Here is an 11,428-nt window from a genome sequence, read left to right on the forward strand (position 1 = left end):
AAATAAATAAAAATGCCACTCTTAAAAAAAAAAAATAAGAGGTGACTCATTTTGAAGGAGGTTAGGGGAGCTGGATTAACAGAGAGGACAGAAATATATGTGCAAAGCACAGGGAAAAAAAAGGAACAATTTATGTAGTAAATGCTGGTAAGCAAATTAGTAATAACCTTATTAATAAACTTATTCATTTATTTATTTATTTTGGGGGCTGTGCTGGGTCTTCGTTACTGTGCACGGGCTTTCTCTAGTTGCAGAGAGCAGGGGTTACTCTGTTGTGGTGCACAGGCTTCTCATTGTGGTGGCTCCTTTTGTGGCAGAGCACGGGCTCTTGTGCACGGGCTTCAGTAGTTGTGGCTTGCAGGCTCAGTAGTTGTGGCGCACGGGCTTAGTTGCTCTGCGGCATGTGGGATCTTCCTGGACCAGGGCTCAAACCCATGTCCCCTGCATTGGCAGGCAGATTCTTTACCACTGCACCACCAGGGAAGTCCCTACTTAGTAATAACCTTAATCAAAAATCATCTAGCAAGAAAACAGGTGTGATCAAAAAAAAGAATAACGTTTACATATTTCTTTTAGAATCCCCCACAAAAGAATATATATCCACGCTGAAGTTGCCTAAGGAGAAGTGAATGTGGGTAAAAAGTTATATTTATGTTTTCATTAAATTTGGCACGCTTTGTCTTTATTGAATTATTCTTTCATAAAAAAGGTAAGATTAGAAACGCTAGTACAGATTCTCCCTGATCAGCCCAATAAAACCATGAGCAAAACCAAACTGGCTCTAATAACAAATATGACAATTTGAGACCCTATTTGAGACCCCAGACTATCTGGGCAGCACTGTCCAAGGGAACTTTCTGGGATGATGGAAATGGTTCTATACCGTAGCCACCAAGCAGCTCTTGAAGTATAGCTAGTGGGAGTGAAAAACTGAATTTTTAATTTTATTTAAGTTTCATTAATGTAAATGTAAACAGCCACACTTGGCCGGCAGGCAGCCACCATCATGGACGGTGGAACCCTAGAGAACCAAAGTGAAATGAAAAACCAGGCAAAAGGAAGACAGTGGGATAGGGTAAATAAATAAATAGGATAATAAAGCTTTCTGCAAAATTTTAACTACCATGTCATTAGAAATTTACCTCCTTTAGGTTCTAGTCTTGATTCTACCACTAACTGGGTATTTCAACGTGAAAAAGTAAGTTAAGGGACTTCCCTGGTCGCACAGTGGTTAAGAATCCGCCTGCCAATGCAGGGGACATGGGTTCGAGCCCTGGTCCGGGAGGATCCCACATACCGCGGAGCAACTAAGCCCGTGCACAACTACTGAGCCCACGTGCCACAACTACTGAAGCTTGTGCGCCTAGAGCCCGTGCTCCACAACAAGAGAAGCCACCGCAATGAGAAGCCTGCACACTGCAACGAAGAGTAGCCCCTGCTCGCCGCAACTAGAGAAAGCCCGTGCACAGCAACAAAGACCCAACGCAGCCAAAAATAAATTAATTTTTTAAAAAGTAACTTAACTTCCTTGGGCTTCAGTTTCTTCTTTTATGGAAGTAAGGTGCCGAGTTAAACTCTAAAGGTCCTTTCCAATTTAAAATTCTGACTCTCAGTGACCAAAACCATAAAATGTTCATTCTTTCCTCCACATCATACACCCAAATTCTTACAGTGACACTAGTATTTTCAAAGTGCACCATCATCACAATATTCAGCAAATAAAGTTTATTACCATCTGATTGCCTCTCCATGGTGTGAAGTATTGACTGCATAAAATCATTCTGTTTGTTTGAGCCCAACAACAGTGAATCCATGGCTTGCTCCTCAAGAATGGTCAGCAACATGCAAATACCTGTAAGATCATGTATAGTTTTCTTGAATTGATTAAATAAAACTGTTCTAATGCCTTCTCCAGTTTAGTTGGCAAAAGAATAACAAGGCAGTAAGATAACACTAAACAGTATCCAGTGCCTCAGACATTGAAGTCTGAGACATTCATATACAACTCCTCCTAAGAACAGAACTTTAGACTGAATAAAAAGGGAAAATGGCACGAAATTGGTTAGCAAACCATTTCCAAAATGACTACCACACAATTTGTATCTCATAAAATCAAGCACCCCTTAAATTTTAAGATCACCATATTTCAAGTACCAATCACTGCCAAATATACACATGACTGTAAGACTCTGAATCAATGAAGTAGGACAGAACTATTTTAAGTCAATATACAACTTGATGAAAACCAAAGTTAGTATCTCTTTCTTCCAGGAAATATTTTACAGATGGGAAAAGAGGTATTAAACCTCTGTTTCAAAAGATCAAAACTCTATTAAGGTCAGCTGCTATGCTAATACTGTAACATCTAATACTGCCTTAAATAAAAGATCTAATTGCCATACTTGAAAATGTACCTCTTACACAGATGATTTCTAGGATAAAAAATGTTTAAAGACAAGATGTTGTAATAGTCAATTTAATGACAGAACAAGAATTGCGAACTATGAAATCCTTTATTTAGCAATTTTGATCAGATTACCAAAAGAGATCCCTTCCCTTGCAGGATAATCATAAGAAATATTGGAAAATACTAATTATATTTGTGTAGGAACAATACTCACCTAACCAATAGTTTTTGTAGTTGGCAGTATCATACATGTGTGAAGGCAGAAGAATCAGTTTACCCTCCTCAAGGACAGAAGAAGTATAAATGTCTGGACTTTCTAAAAGCCCCAACTCAATAACTTTAAAAAGGCAAGTCAAAACCTCCTGTAAGTCATAATAATCATCTCTGTCCACTTTTCCCAAGTTTCTTGCGGTCAGGATAGCCCAACGCCGAACCTAAAAGCATAACACATTCATTACTTCTTTTAACACACAACTGTCTACATACAGCAAGAATATAGTTAAGATAGGATTCTCTACAAATTATAAAAGACACGAGATACATCAACTATAATTTTTTAAAAATCATTACACTGTGTAGCTTAAACTTATACAGTGCTGTATGTAAATTATACCTCAATAAAGCTGGAAGAAAAAAACTATCATATAGAATAAAGTACTTTAGGAAAAATATATGGTTTTCAAACATTTAAAGGAAATAAACCAAAAGGTCCATGATGACAGAAAAAAAAAAAAGACACAAGATACTAATTACAATTGACCTTTGAACAACACACAAGGGTTAGTTAGGGGCACCTACCCTCTGTGTAGTTGAATACACTAATATAATTCGAATATAACATAGTTGGCAGCCCTCCATATCCCGGTTCTGCATCATGGATTCAACTAACCTCGAACTGTGTAGTACTATACTACGTGCTATTAAAAAGAATCTGTGTATAAGAAGACCCATGCAGTTCAAACCCATGTTGCTCAAGGGTCAAATGGAATGCGATGTGTGAACCTCACTTGATCCTGATTTGAACTAACCCTAAATAAAGCATTTGTGAGATAATAACTTCCACTCACTTAAACACCGACTAGAAATATATTATTATTATTGTGTTGATGTAATTGTTTTTCTTTAAGAGCACTTACCTATTTGATACACGTACTGAAGTATTTTATGGATGAAATGCTATGATGTCTAACATTTGAGGTAACTAAACTTACCAGGAGTAGAATATTGACCACATACTGATTAACAGCTGAAGCACAGTGATGGATATATGGGGGTTCACTACACCAACCTACTTTTGTATGTTTGTAATGTTCCATAAAAGAAAGTTAAAAAAAAGGAAAGAAAAATGAAAAGAGAAACCTCAAAAGAAATCAAAGGTCACCTCTACATGGCAATATAGCATAGGGACGTGATTTTAAATTTATTCTGCACTACAAATTGAATTTAGTGATCACAACCAACCTTAAAAACTAAATAAAATTTTAAAAAATCAGTGGGTAACCTTCATAGTAACAGTAAGTACTGTTTTGTGAAATGTTTAGGTCACATACGTATATATATGTGTGTGAACTCGATGAAGAACATTTTTACTTAGGTTATGGGCAGAAAAGTTTGAAAAACATAGAACTAGTGGACAAAAGAATGGTCTCTATGCCAACATAAGTAATGAATTTTAAGCTATCAAAAAAAATACAAAGAAATCAATGACTCTATAACTTATAATAAATAGATGAATAAATGAAGAGCAGGGAAAATGGCTCTTGATTATAGTATAATCAATGTCAAGCGCTGACTGGTAAATGTGTAAAGTGCTGGGGTTGAAATTATTTTTGCAATCTTAGAAAAACTGGCTCAGGGAAGAACCATCAGGTAATGCTAAATTTAGGAGAAAATTCTGGTGAGAGGTAAGGTATTTATGTGACCTTAGAGTACTTAAGAAATAGAAATTGTACAGTGAAAAAACTGGACACCACCTCAACTAGATAATCAAAATTCGGCCTCTCACCACGAGAGGCCGAATGATAGGGCATGCCTGTATATCTGACACCCTGAGAAGGACATGACATCCATCACTTATGTAGTACTCCAGCTGGAACGTATAACCGAAGCCTAACCATGCGCAAGCACCAGACAAACCCAAGATGAAAAGCATTCTGTTTTTTGTAACTGGGAGGGAGGCAGAAATGACTATTCTTCAGAAATGTAATTGTCATAAAAGACAAAGAAAGGCTGTGGAAATGTTACAGATTAAGGGAGACTAATGTAACACAACCACATGTAAATCCTGATCCTGGTCTGGATACTGGGGGAAAATGCTACAAAGTACACCGGATCACATGACACAACTGGAAAATAGACCTTACTGTATCAATGTTAAATTCAGTGAGGTTTATAATATTGTGAGAATATACTTATTCTTAGGAAATATACACTGAAGTATTTAGGGGTAAAAGGCTATGATATATGCAACCTACTCTCAAATGGTTCAGAAAACAAACAGCTTTGTAGTTAACTGAAAGCAAATGGTACGAACAAATGGAGTGAAAAAAAAATGGTGTGAAACATTAATAATTGGTGAATACGGCTAAAGAGTATACAGGTGTTTTCTACTTTTTTTATTTTTGAGAATTTTCTGAAAATTTTAAAGTATTTTCAAACAAAAACTTAAAAAAAAAAAGCACTAGGGCTCTGGAGTCAGGCTGCCTATATACAAATCCCAGTCGCCATACTAGCCTGTGTAATTGTGGTTAAGTCTCCTGACTCAGTTTCCTCACCTATAAAAACACATATATGATGAAGAATACAGTCATTCCTGGCCCTGCAGACCCAGTCACCAAGCCTGCAAGTGCTTGGCCCAGGTCCTGGTTGCTCAGCTGGAACAGCTTCCTTTACTGGTTTGCAGCTTTAAGAAAGCCAGTCCGAGAGAGCAGATGGCTGTACTTTCTGTCAATCTTCTTTCACAGGCAGGAAAGCCCCACCCTTATTTTAAGCACAGGCCTTGACTCTGGTTCTACCCTTGCCTGGAGTATACTTGTAACTCTTATTATCATGCACAAACTCATTCCCCTGCTACCTACAGCCACCCAGGCCTACATACAGGTTTCCACCACTTATCACTTTGTATTTCTGTTCCATTACTGGTCCAAAGAAACATTTACCTTTTGAAAAGTGTGATTATACCTTTTAGAATTCCACTTTTTGAATTTTTTTCTATCATTGTTTGGGTTTGGCACAGAGGAGACGGAAATTCACCACCACTCTGACTGGAAACCCCATTACCATGTTCTTTCTTTGCCACTTACAACAAAGCCTCTTTACTATCCTTCTATTGGCAGAGCAACCCTTCATGGCTATTGTCTTAACGTTGTAACTCAGTTCTAGAGGCCAACGTGCACAGGTCCTACTGCACACGCTGCCTCGCCACATGATGATAAGTCCTCAAACTCCAGCAATCAACTCAAAGTCAGGTTCCAAGCCTCTGGTGTTGCTCTCTGCTTCTGTCTACCTACTGTTCTGATTCTCATGTTCCTCTTCCTGTCTGGCACCTAGGAACTGAATTTCCTTGTCCTCCCCCCCTCTACCCCATCACCTGGTTAAAAATCTCATCTATTAGCAAAATAATTATTTCAAGTGTTTTAACTGGTATTTCCATGTGCTTGGAGTGGGGCAGGCAAGCAAGAAAAGCAAGAGAGAACAGTCCACCTTCATTAGTTCAGGTCAACACCCTGGAAGTTCAGATTATTCCCTCATTTGTCTTTTAAACTGAAGCATCACCTGTCAGAAGAGTTTCCCTACTCTCTTAACTCTCTTCTTTGAGCCCCCCCAGCACCCTCTCCTTAACTGCAGTAATGTTACAACAAGAGGATAATTTTGGCAAATATTTCAAACAAAGCACACACCCAAAACCTCTATTATAGTTATATCTAAACCATAGGTGCAAAAATAAAATAGTCCCTCTTCCACTGCCTAACACTCACACTCACCATTTCATTGGGATGGACCAAAAACAAATAGATCCCTGGATGTTTGTCAAAAACCTGAAAGGAGCAATTAGCTTGTTCCATCCGGCAAAGTGCTTCAACGCATAATTCATCTAAATAGAAAAAATAAGGAAGTAAACATAAGACATAAATCTTATCAAGATTCCCTAAATTTGGCTCCTTCGGTTGTTCTGTAAGTGAATGAAAAGTTGTTTGTTTTTTTTTTTAAACAGGCATAAAAATGCTGTAAATGTAGGAATGATATTTAGCTGCTGAAAGACCGGTAGGTTCATCATAGTGTGTGCCTATGAACCGCTCTGACTTTCCTAGTACAAACATCTTTTTTCACACTGGGCATAGTTATCTCCAGAGGGCATCTTCTTAGAAGTATGGTTATATGTCCAATTCCATTAGCATTTTACATTTTGATCCATGCAGACTTTATCTTGTACCACAGTGATAAAATCAGCTTTGCCCCCCACGTGGCTATTTTGTCCTACTCTCAGTTACTGAGTAATCCATTTCCTCCACTGGTTTGAAATGCTATCATCACCAAAGAGTAAATTCCCCAAATATATTTGGTTTACTTCTGGATTCTCTACACTGTTCCATTAGTCTACCTGTACCAGCACTATCCTAATCCCTGTTGCTTTATGGAAATTTCTTCATCACTCTTTCAGAAGTATACTGAATAGACTCATACATTTACCATATCAGATGAATCAACTTTATTTTGTCAAGCTTCAAAGAATATTGTGGTGACAGTGGTTAGCTTTGGGAAGGAGGAACAATGACTGGAAAAGCAAGAGGAGAGCTCCTGGTGTGTTGATGATGTTTTGTTCCTTGACCTGGGTGCCAGCTACACAAGTGTGTTTAGTTTATGAAAAATCAAGCTCATATACTTTTCTGGATATGGTACTCTTTAATAAATGTTTGAAAAATGACTTGTTAGAATTTAAAAATCTAGTTATTTGGAATTTATTTAGAAAGAACTGATTTATCTAATAAATCTTTAGATATACTTTTCAATTTACTGAAAATACAGAGGATAGAGAAACAAGTCAAATAACATGACAAGGAAGAAATCAGAAAAATGCAGGAAGCACATTATTCTTTAGGGCAACCATTTGGTCTCAGCAAGTCAAAGTTATGACCAAAAAAAAAAAAACCAAAAAACTATCTATCTATCTATATCTGTATCTGTGCACACATACATAAAAGTAAACTATTCTGGATTAAAAGAGATGTAAGAAATATGGAACCAAATGGAACCAAATGCACAGTCCCTGACTGGACTCTAAGTTAAATAAATTATCCAAAAAACACATTTTGCAACTACCGGAAAAATCTGAATGTGGACTAGACATAGTAGTGGGTGCCTTAAAGGTACTGTTATTTTGTTAGATTTGATAGATCAGGAAAATGTCTTCAAGAGATTCATATTAAGAAATGCAAATATAAATGACCAAAATCTAGGCAGCCATAATATGCTATGCCACAGTGATTACTGAAAATTACTACAGACCAGTGGTTCTCCACCTGGCGATTTTGTCCCTCCCTGGCCCTGACCCCCAACTCCCAAGGGACACTTGGCACTATCTGGAGACATTTTTGGTTGTCACAACCAGGGTAGCGGGGAGAGCAAGTCACTACCAGCACCTAGTGGGGAGAGGCCAGGGATGCTGCTCAACACCCTACAATAAACAGCACGTCCCTCAGCCACCAAGAATTACCCAGGCCAAAATGTCAACGGCGCCAAGCTTGAAAAACCCTGCTACAGACAAATTCCAAGAATGAAAACTAACTGAATGGACAGATGAATAAATATATGATAAAGCAAATACAGCAACATGTTAGCAACTGTAGAATCTATGTGGTGTGTATATGGTATTCACCGTGTAATTCACTTTTCTAGGTTTGGAAACGCTCAAAACAAAACGTTTGGAAAAAAAATATTAAGTATCCTAATTATATGTTTAAGAAACAGATTTTCAATATAGATAAACCCAAATTCTTGCAATTCTTAAAATTAAAAAAAAAAATGATACAACTGTGAAACACCCAAGATACTCACTAACACGCTCATGTAAAAGCAAATAAGGATATTTCAGTATTTCAAGAAGAGGAACTCGAAGCTTATTTTCAAAGTCTTGGCCAGTAAAGTCAAACGGCTGTGCCTCTCCATTGTTGTCTACTATATATAACTCGTCATCGTCTCCAATTTCTGCCTTCATGGCCTTTTCAAAGTGATTTGTGAGACGTGAGGTTTCTAATTCCCATAAAACCTACAGGAAAAGAAAAATGGGCAGTGTGCTTTATATCTTTTTTTTTTTTTTTTTTTTGCGGTACGCGGGCCTCTCACTCTTGTGGCCTCTCCCGTTGCGGAGCACAGGCTCCGGACGCGCAGGCCCAGCGGCCATGGCCCACGGGCCCAGCCGCTCCGCGGCATGTGGGACCCCCCCGGACCGGGGCACGAACCCATGTCCCCTGCATCGGCAGGCGGACTCTCAACCACTGCGCCACCAGGGAAGCCCTTTATATCTTATTATCAACAAAATATACTGGATGTGACGATCCTTCTAGAAAGCCTTTTCCTAAGTATAAAAATTCAGAAGTTTAAAGAAGTACTAAACATCATATATTAGATTTAAAGAAAAGTCACTAAACATAGAAGTGGCTTTTATGATACACGAACATGAGTACATAGAGCATGAGATGTTTAAAACATTGCTCTTGGGCTTCCCTGGTGGCGCAGTGGTTGAGAGTCCGCCTGCCGATGCAGGGGACACGGGTTCGTGTCCCGGTCCGGAAGAGCCCACATGCCACAGAGCGGCCGGGCCCGTGAGCCATGGCCGCTGAGCCTGCGCTCCGCAACGGGAGAGGCCACAACAGTGACAGGCCCACGTACTGCAAACAACAACAAGCAGGGGACACGGGTTCGTGTCCCGGTCCGGAAGAGCCCACATGCCACAGAGCGGCCGGGCCCGTGAGCCATGGCCGCTGAGCCTGCGCTCCGCAACGGGAGAGGCCACAACAGTGAGAGGCCCACGTACTGCAAACAACAACAACAACAAAAAACATTGCTCTTGCAGAGTTTTGCTATCAACAGCTCTGTCAACTATACTCTATTGAAAAGGAAATGAGAAGTTGGAGCTTCTTTATCAAGGCACAAGCTGGGCCTTCTGACTTCCCTTCTATGTTGCAGCCATAGGTAACTACCTTGAAACATCAGCTTTAACATAAAGACATTGGTTAGCTTCATAGCTAGGAACTTTGTAAACATAAAAGTTTTCTCAAAAGGTTCATAACTAATCATCCCCCTCCTCTTTTCTATATTATTATTCACATCTCTATCGTCTGTATTCCATTTTTCATCAGATAAATATAATAAACCAATATTCAAAGCCACATATTTAAAACTATATGTTTCACTTTGGTTACTGTGAATGAAAAAATGCTTGTCTTTATTAATTTATACCACTTACCCATTAATAAATGAAGAGAGGGGAAAAAAAAGAACTATTAGCCGATAAAAAAAATAACCCAAGCCTTTCAGAGACCTGGCTGTTAACAATGTCAAACACAATGACATTAAAACATGAACCCAAAAAAACCCCATACGTCACTTCATTTCACGAAACTGTTTCACATCAAAATGACTAAAAGTGGAGGATTATAAAATTCTGCTTTAGATTTCAATTCAATTCCATCAATCAATAAGCATTTACTCAGCACCTACTATCTACCAGGCAATGAGTTAGATACTAGAAGTATATTAGCATTCACAGTTTAAATCACGTTGTCAGTTCCCTGAATGCTTCCAACAGAGTTCAGATTTATTCTCTTCCTAGTTATCAAGCTCTGAAAAATGCTGCCCAATTCCTGTAAAGTACCTTATGTAAGAATGGCAACGCATCCCGTGCTTTGTGGTATTCAGCCACACACTCTAAGCAGTAGCAGAGGTCTTCATCAGCTGTTTGAAATTCACTGGAGTGGGTCTCGGATGCATACCGTTGCAGGAAGTCAATGGTGGAAATACCACCTGGCGTACACCAACAACATGTGCTCATTCTGTACCTGTACCCAGAAAAGAAGACATGGAAAGACTAAAGAAAAAAATCACATAACACTTCAGGCCTATTCTGGTGGAGAATGGGTACATTTCCTACTAATGATCATGTCTTCAACTTACAATGTGCCTCGACCACATCCAGAACATTCTGCTGGCCAGCTTATCAATCACTGGCTAAACTCAATCTGAGCCTACTTGTAAAAACTTTACCTGTGACACATGAAAAATAATGAAATGAAAGCAGTTATTAATAAACATCATAAGGCAATATACAGCTGTGTTATAAAGAAGGCTCAAAACTATACAGTACTGGGCTTCCCTGGTGGTGCAGTGGTTGAGAGTCCGCCTGCCGATGCAGCGGACGTGGGTTCGTGCCCCGGTCCGGGAAGATCCCACATGCCGCGGAGCGGCTGGGCCCATGAGTCATGGCTGCTGAGCCTGCGCGTCCGGAGCCTGTGCTCCGCAGCGGAAGAGGCCACAGCGGTGAGAGGCCCACGTACCACAAAAAAACAAACAAACAAAAAAACTACACAGTACTGATGGGAAATTATATAGAGACATAGAGTTATCAATGTTTTCAAAGTACGGATTTTGGAGTGTTCTAGTAATGTACTGGAGTCAAGTGAAAAGCTCAGGAAACCTTTCACATTCCCTGAGGCCATGTTACAGAAATCCCTGGAAACCTAAAAAATCCACAAATATTAGTCCATACCAATAACAAACACTCATGTAGAGAAGAATTTTCTTTTGGTTAGAAAGTATATATACACAGGTGAATGTGCACATGTGTGTATGAACTGCTGCCCATAACTCACTGCTCATCAACACAGTATAAACTGTAATGGCTGCAAACATAAGAGCTACAAACCTATTTCTACTAAGTTTCATACTTACAGTTTTTTTTTTTTTTTTTTTTTTTTTTTGTGGTATGCCGGCCTCCCTCTGCTGCGGCCTTTCCCGTTGCGGAGG

General features: G+C 39.1%; 1 protein-coding gene across 3 annotated transcripts in view; it reads right to left on the reverse strand.

Moving 5' to 3' along the window:
• The window catches only part of SETX (senataxin), a 68,584-nt gene extending 57,814 nt beyond the window's left edge, over nt 1-10,770 (reverse strand). Inside the window, exons 1-5 of one of the 3 annotated variants that reach the window (XM_028497718.2) lie at nt 10,281-10,766; nt 8,462-8,672; nt 6,391-6,500; nt 2,622-2,841; nt 1,733-1,852 (exon numbers count right to left, since the gene is read on the reverse strand). In XM_028497718.2, the coding sequence (XP_028353519.1) occupies nt 1,733-1,852; nt 2,622-2,841; nt 6,391-6,500; nt 8,462-8,672; nt 10,281-10,457 (838 nt within the window). In that variant the 5' untranslated portion in view covers nt 10,458-10,766. Of the gene's footprint in view, nt 1-1,732; nt 1,853-2,621; nt 2,842-6,390; nt 6,501-8,461; nt 8,673-10,280 lie in introns of all 3 variants that reach the window. The other 2 variants (XM_028497716.2, XM_028497719.2) reach the window with 2 other exon arrangements.
• Nucleotides 10,771-11,428: the final 658 nt, after the last annotated feature.

This window comes from Physeter macrocephalus, chromosome 13 (assembly GCF_002837175.3).
Source record: "Physeter macrocephalus isolate SW-GA chromosome 13, ASM283717v5, whole genome shotgun sequence".
NCBI lineage: Eukaryota > Metazoa > Chordata > Mammalia > Artiodactyla > Physeteridae > Physeter > Physeter macrocephalus.